The sequence below is a fragment of the Myxocyprinus asiaticus genome, chromosome 11 (genome assembly GCF_019703515.2).
Source record: "Myxocyprinus asiaticus isolate MX2 ecotype Aquarium Trade chromosome 11, UBuf_Myxa_2, whole genome shotgun sequence".
NCBI classification, from domain to species: domain Eukaryota; kingdom Metazoa; phylum Chordata; class Actinopteri; order Cypriniformes; family Catostomidae; genus Myxocyprinus; species Myxocyprinus asiaticus.
The window spans coordinates 22,193,901-22,209,519 of record NC_059354.1 but is presented as its reverse complement, the minus strand read 5'-3'; the positions used below and the strand labels follow the sequence as shown (position 1 = coordinate 22,209,519).

The 15,619-nt window shown below is 36.9% G+C and overlaps 1 protein-coding gene across 6 annotated transcripts in view; it reads right to left on the bottom strand.

Annotated features, from left to right (window-relative positions):
• The window catches only part of xpo4 (exportin 4), a 61,159-nt gene that overhangs the window by 34,250 nt on the left and 11,290 nt on the right, over positions 1-15,619 (bottom strand). For 3 of the 6 annotated variants that reach the window (XM_051711210.1, XM_051711215.1, XM_051711211.1), the window contains exons 2-6: positions 8,585-8,690; positions 3,291-3,432; positions 2,393-2,531; positions 1,828-1,944; positions 1,585-1,737 (exon numbers count right to left, since the gene is read on the bottom strand). In XM_051711210.1, coding sequence (XP_051567170.1) covers positions 1,585-1,737; positions 1,828-1,944; positions 2,393-2,531; positions 3,291-3,432; positions 8,585-8,690 — 657 coding nt within the window. The remainder of the gene's footprint in view (positions 1-1,584; positions 1,738-1,827; positions 1,945-2,392; positions 2,532-3,290; positions 3,433-8,584; positions 8,691-15,619) is intronic. The other 3 variants (XM_051711212.1, XM_051711213.1, XM_051711214.1) reach the window with 2 other exon arrangements.

Below are 15,619 nucleotides of genomic sequence, written 5' to 3'. Positions count from 1 at the left end.
CTTTGAGTTGAAGTTATCGAGCAGGCCACCAGAGTCTGCGGATATACTTTGTGTCAGAGATATACCCTTCATAAATAACATGCTAATATTCTCATTTAGGTACCTCTTTTTGACAGAGACATATCTAGCTTCAGTGAAAGGAGAAAACAATATATCAAAGAAAATACAGAAATGGACAGATAGCGCTACATCCTCAAAAAAAAAAAAAAATCTTCAGTGGAACATAAAAGGAAAAATCTATGAATCTTCACACTGCTTTTTGCCAAATAAAAAAACTGAATGGTGACTTGGAGCAGTCAAAAAAAAAAAAAAAAAAGCAGCATAAAGCTAATGTTAAAAGTGGTTTATACGACTTTTGCACTACGTACCATGTCTTCTGAAGTTGTACGATCACTTTGTGTGATGAACAGATAAGTCATTATTCACTCTCAAATAAAATCATTGAACAACTTCCCTTTGTAGTGCCCAAATCAAATATGGAGACAAATTCACTTAATTATATGGCATTATAAAAAGCAGTACGAAGATTTTTCACATTTTTCCTTGTGTTCAACAGAAGAAATAATGTCATGTTAATGTGTAATTAAATAGAAGAAGAAAAAAACATTTGGGGACCTATTCCTTTAAGAAACATGTTGGTCGGATTGAGCCCAGATGAACCCAAAACCAACTTATACAGACCTATTTTAAGACTAGTCGACCAGTCTTAAAGGGCAACCTATCAACTAGCCAATTTTAAAAATATGCCGTTTTTAAATTTATCTCTAACACACACGTACACTAATACACTCACCCACTCTGTCCTTTCTGTGTACTTAACAAATATGCCCTTTGTAGCATAGAAAAATCTCCTCAAGTGCCCAGTGGGCAATTAATATGACTTCAGGCTTTGCAAACACCTCAATGCACAAATGGCTGCCCGACATTCCAGACCAGAACTCAATGATGTGTGTTTAAAGGCAAACTTATTGAGCAGGATAAGGGCTTGGCACAGGCCTTCTTTGTAAGTGATATGCGACCCCGGTTGGCACCGACGCCAGCACTGATCTCTTTAAAGAGACAGAGAGACACACAGTCAGCCTGAATGGGATTAATGCCTCAGATAGCTAAAACACACACAGACGCACGCGCACCATCAATCACAGCGCCACAGCTCATGGTTTAGGACTAACACTAGCAGATGCTAATAGTAAGAGATTATCCATGTAAAGGCGAAGTAAAACTATGGTGAGACCAGATGCTTCAAAATAACACTTCAGTTAAGTGTATGAACATACTCAAATGTAGAAAATAATACAACCAAAAATGAAAATTTTGTTTCCAACCCAGTAATCTTTTCTTTTTCTGTAAAACACAAAAGGAGATTGTGGTGGTTAGTGATAGTTTACATGTCAAGCTCCATAAAAGTCTGGCCTGCATCATGTCCCGATCCCATTCCCCCTCCTCTCTCTCCCTACCTCCACCGTCTCATCATTCCTCTAAAATTTAAAAGCAAAAAAGCCTCTTAATTAAAGAAAAATTTAGGATCCAATCAGAAGCACTTAAATATCAACAGATATGTACATTTTGTAATGAAAGGATATGATTGGGTGGGAGAAAGTTCCAGCTGAGCACTTGATTGGCCAGCGCAAGGTAACGTTGGAACACTGAGGACATTTGTGCATTGAGGTTTTCCCTCCGACTGAACTCCTGCAGGACCTCCATAGTGAGCATGAAGATTTGTCTGAGATCATCCTCCTGCAACGCACATACACGTAAAAATCCCAAATGTCAAAAACACCTGTTAATGAAGGCCACATGGAGAATGACAGGGCAGTGATGACAGACCTGAAAAACACGCTTGCAGCTTCCATGGAACTCCATGCTGAGGCCAATGTTGCTCGTCTTATTGGAGCTAGAGAACTCACTCAACAGAGCAGTCAGGATGGAGCAGGCCAGTGTTTGCTAGCAGGACAGATACATATATGCACAGTGGTAAACATGATTCTCCATGGACACTTGTTCGAGCAACAAGTCGAAATAAGTTACATAATTACTTAGTGAATTCACATGTCATAATTCAACCAATTTTGGCAAAAAATATTTCAAATAAGACCAAAAGTTGTCCAAAAGCTAAAACCATTTTACTGTACACACCAGAGTTAAAAGAGAAAATTAACAAATGAAAATGCTGGCACTTCTGCCATGAAATTGGAATGCCCTCTGCAGGACAGAATAGGTAGCGTGCACTTATTTTCTGTAAAAGACCTCATTGAAAACATAATTGGGGATGTCTGGTTTTTCCGTCCGTGTGTTAGATTTAAGGCCATCAATATGCTAGTGCGCTGTTTAAATGTAAACAGTTTGACAATTGTGTGATCTCTCACTGCTGTGGGCCATGCAAAAGACTTACCACTGTGGGATTGCCGCTGCTGATGAGCTGGCTGACCTCATGGAAGATGCTCTTGCAGTTGATGGATTTGTCGAGAGAGCCTCTCTTCACTATTACTGCTACCGCTAACAGGATCTGCTCTCTAACATACTTCTGCAGACTACAGTGAAGGAACGAAGACAGACAGATTTACAAAATTCAAAGATCAGGAATAAATGAGATAATCAAGCTAAATACAGGCAGATTCAGTGACGGGGTTTAGAAGTAATGTTGTAGTAATACTTGTTGTCACACTTTCATGTTCACCAGTATCCACGATGAACTGTTTTATTAAGGGGCAATGTTGGGCCAGAGGTTTTTTTTTTTTGGTAGATTTATAAGGGCAGATTTTTTTTTTTCATGTTTAAAATACAGAATGTTATCCAATAATGTAAAATGTAAAATAAGTTATTTTATTTAATTAATTGAAATAAGCTGTCAATATGAACAATCATGTCTAACATCTATAAAATCAGTTAAATCACAAAAACAGTAGCTGTATATCTCTATATAGGCCTATTTAGACTTTCATTTACATTTGGGAGTTAATAGCGTTGTCTTTACATTCAATGTTTTTAGAGCAGATTTATTTATTTATTTTTAAAATAAAAAAACACTTAATATTACCTACACATTTAACAACACTCTAAAACAGTGAATATAGAGATATCTGACGACAACAGGTCACAAACATGTTTGCATTGGCACAAACCCACACTAAACTAAAGCTGATTTTTTTTTAAATATCAAATGTTATACAACAAACTTTGAGATGGACATTTTGTACCCTCACATTTAAAAATGTGCAGCCATTTCGGTCACATTGGTGGCATTTTGGCTCAAGCCCTTGTTGATTTTTAAATCTGATACACACACTTACTTGGGTCTCTGTAAGACGTAGGAGAGCAGGAATGTTCTGAGGGACTCAATGCTGTTCTTCTCCAGAAGGATCCATTCTCTAACCACGGCCTCCATGATGGCTGTGGCCGCCTGGAACAACACATAGTCCACTTTACTAGTCTCTGTGAAAGACAAAACAATATTCATTATTGTTATTATTGAATAATACTCTGGTCCGAGGGCGTGGCCAAGTTGCTGACCCTGTGCTTCTCGGCTTGTTTGCTCATCCTTTTTGTTTGTTTGTTTGTTTGTGTTTCATGTTGTTATCCATTACTGAATGATAGATGGAATCCACACTTACACTAAATGATTTCAGAGCCAAGCACATACAAGATATAAATTCTAATGTACGGGCTCTTTTTGTTGATTTTAACTCTGCTTTTAATACTATGTAAGTGCATACACTTTTATCACGTTTGTGTCATTTTAATGTAAATTTTAATTTGAAACACAGGATCAAAGATTTTCTTTCAGATCGGCCACAAAGGGTTTTTATGAATGGTTTGTTCTTTAATGCAGTGTTTCCCAACCACTGTGCCATGGCACACTAGTGTGCTGTGAAAGATTATCAAGTGTGCCGTGGAAAATTATAAAATTCCATAAAATAAATAAATGAATGAAAAAAAAAATAAATAATTCCAGGGATCCAAACTCCTCACCTTTCACCAAAATTTGCCGTTTTGAAACCAAATTCAGTCACTTTTGTGATTGTGAAGAGCAATGATTAATGTGCAAATGTGACTGATATTTATACGCATTAAGGGTCTTTCACATGACTCGCGTCAGCGCTGCAGAATACATTTAAGTCTATGAAGTGACGCCACTATACACCAAAGTGTTTTTCACACACACGTTTTTGCTTCACCAGTAATGTCTTTGAGAGTACTAAGCAACAAGAAATTTAAAAACTGTCCAAATTTGTGAAGAGACATTGAATGTCTTATAATTTCTTTTAATTAAATATTACCTTATCGTTTACGAATATCAGAGACCCCAGTTATTGAACTAATAAAAATTCACCAAGAAAACGCTTAGACCTAAACATAAACGAGTCCTTTTATTACTTTCTGCTATCAAAGCAACTGCAAGCTTTTCTTTCTTCCTAACACGTTTTCAATGTTTACTGTGCACATCTCCCGCTTTTTTACGTGGCAAACTCAACTCATGTAAAATGCGATTATTGAAGCAAGCCTCACCAAAATACTCTTTATTTTGTAGCTAATTCTGCACAATTGTAAACTTGAATAAACTTGAATCACTAAAATTGGATTATTTTTGTTAAAAATATCCCCAGAAAAATTTTTCGTGGACCAGTGATTGTCTCACTTTTTTCACCAATGCTGTGGCATTGCAAGAACTAATTTGCAAGAACAAATCTACAAACTAGAAAAGAAGCAAATTTGTTGTTTATTCATCACCCAATAAGTTACAGAATCAAACAGCTAGATTAGTCAAGTATGCTGATGATATGGTATTATTGGAACCTTGTATGAAGGATCAACCATTGAATAGCAAACCTATTTTAAGAATGTTAAGACTTGAGGAATGGTGTCAATCATGTGCATTGCATATAAATGTAAAGAAAACTAAGGAACTGATTTTTAATGTTAAATTGGATGAACAGCAATTGATGAGAAGAACAGTACTTAGTGGATAATAAATAAAAATACAATAAATAGCTTAATAAACATCAGTATTGTTTAGTATAAGTCAATTGCTGACCATTTAAATAAAGAATAAATAAAAACAAAAATACAATAAATAGCAGTACTGTATGTTCAGTATCAGTCAGTTGCTGACCATTTAAATAAAGAACAAATAAAAATACAATAAATAGCTAAATAAACATCAGTACTGTTAGTATCAGTCAAATGCTGACCATTAAAATAAAGAATAAATACAAATATAATACCTAAATAAACATCAGTACTGTATGTTCAGTATCAGTCAGTTGCTGACCATTTAAATAAAGAATACATAAAAATACAATAAATAGCTAAATAAACACCAGTATTACTGTTTAGTATCAGTAAAATGCTGACCATTTAAATAAAGAATCAATAAAAATAAAAATAAATAGCTAAATAAACATCAGTACTGTTTAGTATCAGTCAAATGCTGACTATTTTAATACTGCCAGTAAATTAGAGGCAGGTTGTAAAACAAGAAGCATTTACACCTGCTGAGTCAAGAGATTAACAGCGGCAGCGGTGTTACACCGTATTCTGCTATTCAAGTTCAGGGGACACTTTCAACGGTGGAAAACCAGACTTTTAAATATTATATTTTAAAACTGCAACGACTGGAATTGTTCGGTTGAAGGAGGGACCAAACTGTGAATCCTGAACAAAACAGTTTGGTGAATACATGTTTACACATTAGCTTCCACTCGTTAGCTAGTTAGCTTTAAGCTCGTTGCCACGGAGAGTAAAAGATGGAGGTTGTTTATTTTATTTTCCAGCATTGCGTCTCACCAACTAGGTAACAACATAGTGTGAAATCAACACTCAACAGACACAATCCACCACCGCACCGTTGTCTGCTGAGCTGCAAAAAGATGCTCTGATGTTTATCTTTCAGTCTGCTACATTACTGACTGCACTGACGAACTATAGCTGCCTACCATAGCAAACAATAGCAAAGATAAACATGAGTGACATGGTTATCAGGGACAGAGTTAACGTTATATTAGTTATATTGAAAAGGGAAAATGATGGGGTCATTGTTTATTTACTTTCCAATATGTATTTCACAAACTAGTTAGCAACTTACCGAGAAGACACCGCTTAACTCCGCACCGCTTAACTCCGCCCTGTCTGCAGAGCCACTGTCAGCTCAGCTCTGTAAACAATGGAGTCGGAGCGCGCTCTGCTGGACAAATTACGTTATGACACCAATTCAAGCATTGTTTTCTGTATTATATGTTCTGAAAAAAAGTTTTCATATCTGCGCACGTCAGCTCTGTATACGCCGATACCGATATATCGGTGAAAGGCTAATATCGGAGCACTACTAAGGAGCAAGAGTAAGTTAACTAGAATTGTTAGAAAGGCATGTAAAATAATCAGGAAGCAACAGCTTCAATTGAACAGCCTGTATCAGGATGCAGTGCTCAGAATAGCAAGGATAAATATAGCTGCAAGCAGCGATGACGGCCCAAGCACTATAGCGCCATCGCCACCTGGTGGCTCTAGGAAAACAAAGCATGGTGGGCACATTCATTTGAGAGGGTAAGAGGACTATTTCAAAGTCACACAAAGTGTCACACTTCCTGTTGCCAGTTGGTGGCGCTAAGACCGTGACCTACAATAGCCAGATCCATGCGATCAGCCCTCATGAACAAATAGACAGCAGCCATATGATTTAAATCACAATGCATGCTGTTTCCCACTTTTTCCATTAATTTATTGCCCCACCATGGCAACACCGTTCGATATATCAAAAATCAGTTTGCAATTTAGCATCTTCAATGTCTTGGCATAAGGTTACCTAAATTTGGTGACAGTCACATGAATACGCAAGGAAGAGTATTCAAAAGTTCAGGGCCTGCAATTTTAAAAAAAATGCACATTCAATCCAAAATGGCAGACTTCCTATTGGGCAGAGCTAATGACTGTAATTTTGAAAGTTGTCCAGCTTGATGAGAACAATATATGTAGCAAGTTTGGTGACCGTAGAAGAAACTGACCCCACCACTTTTGTCAAAAGGTGGCGCTAAGGAGCTCCACAGCCACGCCCATGTGTTAACTTTTTCCCAGGCCTCTGGGACAACTCTGATGTGGGTTCAAAATATCATTAAAATTCAAGCATCCCAAGTACCTCAAAAACATATGAATATACATAAAAAGGAATAATGACATTTAATACGTTGCCATGGCAACACTGTTAACACCAAGGATCCCTTCAGAATTTTTAAAATCTAAATTTAAACTTTTCATGATTTAGGCTTTGTTCAAAATTTTGTGAGTATAGAATCGTAAATTCAGTACTGTAAATCAAATCCTTACTCCCTTTATCATATCAGTTTTTTGAAATCATATTTTAATAAAATATAGGGGAAACAATTAAATTTTTATCCGATTAATCGTAGATATTATCGAAGATTAATCAATTATCAAAATAATCATTAGTTGCAGCCCTAGTTTTAACGTTACTTTATTGCATCGCCATGGCAACACCGTTCGGTATATCAAAAATCCGTTCACAATTTAGCATAGTCAATGTCTAGCATTTTTCAAACAATCCAAAATGGCCGACTTCCAGTTAGGCAGAGCTTATGACTGTCAGTGCAAAAGTTGTCCAGCTTGATGAGACCTATATATATGTACAAAGTTTGGTGACTGTCACTCAAAAGGGATGTGCTACAGAGCCTCCTGAACATGCCCATCTTCTAGATGGCACTACAGAGCCCCCTCTACACACCCATGTATGAACTCTGACACGTGTCAGCAAATTTTCATGAGTTTTTGAGCTTAAGTGCCCCAAAAGCCCCTGAAACCTTGAATAATAATAAAAATTATAATTCTTAGAACAACAATAGTGCCTCAGCACATTAGCTTGGGACTAATTGCATCTGATTCCACATCCAGTGAATGCTGAATTTGAAATGCTTCCATCAGGAAGGCGGTACAGGGCTCCAAAATGTTTTAAAAAGTTTTATAAGAATTATTTTGTACCTATGGCCATTAGACTGCTCAGTGGAGGAGTGTAATGATTGTTTGTTCCATTTTTATTTGGTTATGCAATTGTGATCATTTGAATGAGATTTTATGCATTTAGATTTATTACTTTTAATTTGGTCTTGTGTGTGATTATTGTGTGTTTTTGTATTGTGGTGAGAAGCCAAAGGAAAATGTCCACGTCAGTGGACAATAAAGTATTAACAATATTTATCATCAAAATTACAAAGAAAAACTAAGTTCAGATGTTTTCCTTAAATTCACTGCCAAGTCTCTCAATACAACATAAGGGTAAAAATGCAAGATTCTACAGATTCATGAACTGAATTATCTAATTAAGCAGTCAAGTCAGTTTTATTTTTCACCTTACATACTTGTTTCAAAGCAGATTTACAGAAAATAGTGTCTTAATACCCATAGTGAGGCAAGCCAGAGATGAATGTGGCAAGAAAAAAACTCCCTGAGATGTTTAAATATGATGAGGAAGAAACGTTGGGAGCACCCAAGACTGAGCAGAAGGTTTGATCTTGGAGCAGTAAAGTCAGTAGACACTGTAACAGACAGATCGGACCTGTGTCCGAGAGCTGAGACTTACCCAGGATGTGCTTGCAGACAGCAAAGGGGGATTTTGACTTCCTGAAGGAGAGGAATATGTGCTCTGCATGCTGTCTCTGTTCTGTGCTGACCATGGATGGCGGAGCCTGAAAACACAAGCATAAGAGAGGTTAAACGTTTGTGTGCTTGAATGCGTTATTTTGGTCAATATCAAATGCCATATGTACACAAAGACAAAATAAACAAACCAAACAGAGAAACATTATACCATGCAGGCCAGGCAACAAGCCCTCAACAAAACAACACATTTTTAACATATCCCTGCTAAAACGGAACAATAGCTTCCAGCTAGGCTTGTCGCGAATATTAAATAAACCTTTCATCACGGTTATTTAATCATTAAATTCATGATTAAACAAACATCTAATTTTACTGTCCAAATAAGGGAATTTTAAGCAAATGTCACGAATGGCGCACTGTGTCTTATTTAATTGAACTACGACAGTCTCGCACCACAGACCGCACTCAGTGCAGCTTTTGAACATTAAACTCTTACCAGCAATGTCTTAAAATTTGTTTGTTGAGGAAAATAAATAAAAGAATGTCACATCCAACTGCAAACCAGACCCATGATTAGTTATTACCAATCATCAATGCTCTTTGCCAAGGTCAAGAATTATCCATGCTCTTTGACTAGGTCAAGAATTTCAAGGATGTGCTCAAACAGGAGAAATATCACTAGGGCTGCCTCCAACTAAAGATTTTCCTAGTCGACTAGTAGGAGTTAATTTAAAACATTAGTCATCTTGTCGCATCAGAAAATGGTTTGAGTTCCAGGGCTGTAAAAGAATGTTATAAGTAACATTGCTAACACTGTTCTACATTACAGAGAAATACTAAACCATAATAATGAGCCTTTAAAATATATATTTTACAAGCGCACACATGAAGCGAGCCACAGCGACAAAGCGGTAATGATTCAGAATGCGTCAGAAAAACCAGAAAGGAGACTGTCTGAACATTTTGTTAATTTATAGAGAGAAATGCACATTAGGGTTGTGCCAACAGAGGATGATCTCGGGGATCGACGATGGTCAGAGTGATCACCAATAGCTGATGCCTTTGACCATGTCAAGACGATATTTGGCTCGTTTTCATATGTATTAAATTATTATTATTAGGCTATTATCAAATTAATATTACAAATAATTTGCCCGTTGACACACAGACACACGCTTGAAGAAACACTTTATTATATTATTAAGAACAGATGACCGAAAAGCCGTCTATGCGCATATATATTTGTACGGAGGCGTGCAGTCTCGTGGAACATGTGCATCTAAAAGGTTCACACTCTTTCTTTGTTTCAGTCTTCTGAATTTTTTTATGCAAGAACAGTATCGTCTATGAGTGCTGCAAATGACCTCAGACATCTCAGCTCAGGAGGTGCTTTGAGTTCAGTTCACTTTATTTCCACAGAGCAGTTCATTGTGACCATCTCTGCAGCCTATAGACTACATCTGTGATTAAAACATAAAATAATACAAAAACATGCTCACCTTGAACTATGATTTATATTTCAGTGATTATTATCATCATTATAATTATTATTTGTACATTTATAATTGTTTTTATATCTTCATTTGTGCAAGTAATTTTCCACCATGATGTTAAGATGGATTCTTGCCTGACAGTAAAAGGAAAGGTTGTTACTTGTATATATATATTATTGTTTTGATCATTATTTTAATTACTTTACAATTTGAATTTAGAAAATGTATTTGATTTAAGTTTTTCGTTTTTTAAATAAATAAATTTAATTTTCAATGCAAAATCACAAACGCAAGAATATTCAACGATCCCTCAGCTCAGGGGTTGCCAATGTAATTGGATATTGCAATATATATATATATATATATATATATATATATATATATATATATATATATATATATATATTTGATGTACCTTACTCTGCAATTCATTCACCCACCGCTTATGTACAGTTGTGCTCCCTAGCAGAAATTGTGAAATTTTGGCATTGATTTTGAAAATATGACTGATCATGCAAAAAAACTGTTTTAAGGATAGTGATCATATCAAGCCATTTATTATCACATAGTTGTTTGGCTCCTTTTTAAATCAAAATGATAACAGAAATCACCCAAATGGCCCTGATCAAAAGTTTACAAACCCTTAAATGTTTGGCCTTGTTACAGACACACAAGGTGACACACACAGGTTTAAATGGCAATTAAAGGTTAATTTCCCACACCTGAGGCTTTTTAAATTGCAATTAGTGTCTGTGTATAAATCGTCAATGAGTTTGTTAGCTCTCACGTGGATGCACTGAGCAGGCTAGATACTGAGCCATGGGGAGCCGAAAAGAACTGTCAAAAGACCTGCGTAACAAGGTAATGGAACTTTATAAAGATGGAAAAGGATACAAAAAGATATCCAAAGCCTTTAAAATGCCAGTCAGTACTGTTCAATCGCTTAAGAAGTGGAAAATTCGGGGATCTCTTGATACCAAGCCAAGGTCAGGTAGACCAAGAAAGATTTCAGCCACAACTGCCAGAAGAACTGTTTGGGATACAAAGAAAAACCCACAGGTATCCTCAGGAGAAATACAGGCTGCTCTGGAAAAAGACAGTGTGGTTGTTTCAAGGAGCACAATACGACGATACTTGAACAAAAATGAGCTGCATTGACGAGTTGCCAGAAAAAAGACTTTACTGTGCCAATGCCACAAATGACAACACCATGACACGCCTCACAGCTTCTGGCACACTCTAATTTGGAGTGATAAGACCAAAATAGAGCTTTATGGTCACAACCATAAGCGCCATGTTTGGAGAGGGGTCAACAAGGCCTATAGTGAAAAGAATACCATCCCCACTGTGAAGCATGGTGGTGGCTCACTGATGTTTTGGGGGTGTGTGAGCTCTAAAGGCACGGGGAATCTTGTGAAAATTGATGGCAAGATGAATGCAGCATGTTATCAGAAAATACTGACAGACAATTTGCATTCTTCTGCACGAAAGCTGCACATGGGACGCTCTTGGACTTTCCAGCACGACAATGACCCTAAGCACAAGGCCAAGCTGACCCTCCAGTGGTTACAGCAGAAAAAGGTGAAGGTTCTGGAGTGGCCATCACAGTCTCCTGACATTTATATCATCGAGCCACTCTGGGGAGATCTCAAATGTGCGGTTCATGCAAGACGACCAAAGACTTTGCATGACCTAGAGGCATTTTGCCAAGACGAATGGGCAGCTATACCACCTGCAAGAATTTGGGGCCTCATAGACAACTATTACAAAAGACTGCACACTGTCATTGATGCTAAAGGGGGCAATACACAGTATTAAGAACTAAGGGTATGAAAACTTTTGAACAGGGGTCATTTCATTTTTTTCTTTGTTGCCATGTTTTAAGATTGTGCCATGCTGTTATAACCTACAGCTGAATATGAATCCCATAAGAAATAAAAGAAATGTGTTTTCTTCAAAAATGGTGCATATATTACCAATTCTCCAAGGGTATGCAAAATTTTGAGCACAACTGTATCTAGCCTATAGACAGAGATGTGATGCCATGTACAGTATTCAATGATATGCTTAGAATATGAAAACATGAGGCAGTGAAAATGCATGTTAGATCCAGTGTACACAAGACGTCTCTCTCCGTCAGAAGATATCCAAATATCAGAGTTCTGTCTGATATCCAAAACCAGTCAAAATCAACAGCTTATTATGATAACTTACTCTCCTACCAGCCCAAGAGTCAGCAGGGGGAATACAGAAGAAGGCAGGAGACGAAGTGATGGTAAAAATGAGCAGAGTTTATTGAATAATCTTGAGAGTTCAGTCTATAGGCATACGTGCGAGTACTTCAAAACAACGCGCGAGACATTCAAAACTACAATGGCGGACTACAGGACTGTGTTTGTGCTGCTCAAGATTTTGAGTTTGACACTTCTCCAGCTAAGTAATTGTAGTAATAAAGCAACCTCATTGTCCGTCCAGACAAAATTGCTCAAAACTTTCACCATCTTCTTTGTTTGTATTCACCGCTATGTGAAAGAATGCTCATGTGCGCAGGCGCGTAGTGTTTCTTTACAAAGTGATATCGCAATTACTGTCCTTGCATGCATAATACAGCGTTTTTAGTCCTTTTTGCGGATCCATGTGGACGGGGATCGTTTTGACAACGTTGTCGTCTTTATGCGAAACTTTTCAAAAACGCAAAGGAAAAACGTTTCCGTTTTTAGCACATCGTTGTCGTGTAAACATACCCTGAGTATCTGGACAAACTGACAACTAGAATGCCAAGGATCTGCAAAGCTGTCATTGCTGCATGTGGAGGATTTTTTTTTAATGAGAACTCTTTGTAGTAGTTTAAGACGTTTTGAACATTTTTTTCAAATTTTAATAGTAATTTTTCACGTTATTAATGTCCTGACTATACAATGTGATCAGCTGAATGCCACTTTGGTGAATAAAAGTACCAATTTCTTTCCATAAGAGCAAAATCTGTACATTATTCCAAACTTTTGGCCACCAGTGTGTGTATGAGTGTATGTATGTATGTATATATATATATATATATATATATATATATATATATATATATATATATATATAGCTGTTTTTTAATTTAGTCTTAGTCCTGTGTCAAATGTCCTTTTTAGTTTTTATCATATTTAGTCAACCTTATCCTATTTATTTTTCTTTTGACAAAGTCTGGGCATTTTAATGTAGTTTTAGTCAATGAAAACTGTTGACATTTTAGACAAATATTAGAAACATTTAGTCATATTGACATTTTAGTCACCTAACACTGTAAGCATTTGTCAATTTAGTCTATCCAAAACCAATATATATATATATATATATATATATATATATATATATATATATATATATATATATATATATCACACACACACACAGGTGCATCTCAATAAATTAGAATATCGTGGAAAAGTTCATTTATTTCAGTAATTCAACTCAAATTGTGAAACTTGTGTATTAAATAAATTCAATGCACACAGACTGAAGTAGTTTAAGTCTTTGGTTCTTTTAATTGTGATGATTTTGGCTCACATTTAACAAAAACCCACCAATTCACTATCTCAAAAAATTAGAATATGGTGACATGCCAATCAGCTAATCAACTCAAAACACCTGCAAAGATTTCCTGAGCCTTCAAAATGGTCTCTCAGTTTGGTTCACTAGGCTACACAATCATGGGGAAGACTGCTGATCTGACAGTTGTCCAGAAGACAATCATTGACACCCTTCACAAGGAGGGTAAGCCACAAACATTCATTGCCAAAGAAGCTGGCTGTTCACAGAGTGCTGTATCCAGATAATAATTATAATTTTTAAAAATCCCAGATAATAATTTTCTTTATTTATCACACATTATACATTTGCACATATACAGTGAAATTCTTCTTTTTCACATATCCCAGCTAGGCTGGGGTCAGAGTGCAGGGTCAGCCATGATACAGCGCCCCTGGAGCAGATAGGGTCAAGGGCCTTGCTCAAGGGCCCAACAGTGGCATCTTGGCAGTGCTGGGGCTTGAACCCCTGACCTTCTGATCAGTAACCCAGAGCCTTAACCGCTGAGCTACCACTGCCCCAAGCATGTTAACAGAAAGTTGAGTGGAAGGAAAAAGTGTGGAAGAAAAAGATGCACAACCAACCGAGAGAACCACAGCCTTATGATTGTCAAGCAAAATCGATTCAAGAATTTGGGTGAACTTCACAAGGAATGGACTGAGGCTGGGGTCAAGGCATCAAGAGTCACCACACACAGACGTGTCAAGGAATTTGGCTACAGTTGTCGTATTCCTCTTGTTAAGCCACTCCTGAACCACAGACAACGTCAGAGGCGTCTTACCTGGGCTAAGGAGAAGAAGAACTGGACTGTTGCCCAGTGGTCCAAAGTCCTCTTTTCAGATGAGAGCAAGTTTTGTATTTCATTTGGAAACCAAGGTCCTAGAGTCTGGAGGAAGGGTGGAGAAGCTCATAGCCCAAGCTGCTTGAAGTCCAGTGTTAAGTTTCCACAGTCTGTGATGATTTGGGGTGCAATGTCATCTGCTGGTGTTGGTCCATTGTGTTTTTTGAAAACCAAAGTCACTGCACCCGTTTACCAAGAAATTTTGGAGCACTTCATGCTTCCTTCTGCTGACCAGCTTTTTAAAGATGCTGATTTCATTTTCCAGCAGGATTTGTCACCTGCCCACACTGCCAAAAGCACCAAAAGTTGGTTAAATGACCATGGTGTTGGTGTGCTTGACTGGCCAGCAAACTCACCAGACCTGAACCCCATAGAGAATCTATGGGGTATTGTCAAGAGGAAAATGAGAAACAAGAGACCAAAAAATGCAGATGAGCTGAAGGCCACTGTCAAAGAAACCTGGGCTTCCATACCACCTCAGCAGTGCCACAAACTGATCACCTCCATGCCACGCCGAATTGAGGCAGTAATTAAAGCAAAAGGAGCCCCTACCAAGTATTGAGTACATATACAGTAAATGAACATACTTTCCAGAAGGCCAACAATTCACTAAAAATGTTTTTTTTATTGGTCTTATGATGTATTCTAATTTTTTGAGATAGTGAATTGGTGGGTTTTTGTTAAATGTGAGTCAAAATCATCACAATTAAAAGAACCAAAGACTTAAACTACTTCAGTCTGTGTGCATTGAATTTATTTAATACACGAGTTTCACAATTTGAGTTGAATTACTGGAATAAATGAACTTTTCCACGACATTCTAATTTATTGAGATGCACCTGTATAATATATATATATATATATATATATATATATATATATATATATATATATATATGTGTGTGTGTGTGTGTGTGTGTGTGTGTGTGTGTGTGTGTGTGTGTGTGTGTATATATATATATATATATATATATATATATATATATATATATATATATATTACACACACACACACACACATTTTATTGTTGTTGTCATTTGTGTTATTTTTCACGTAAGATTGATCTTATCATGATGATCTCATCAATGATGCAACATGCGAGCT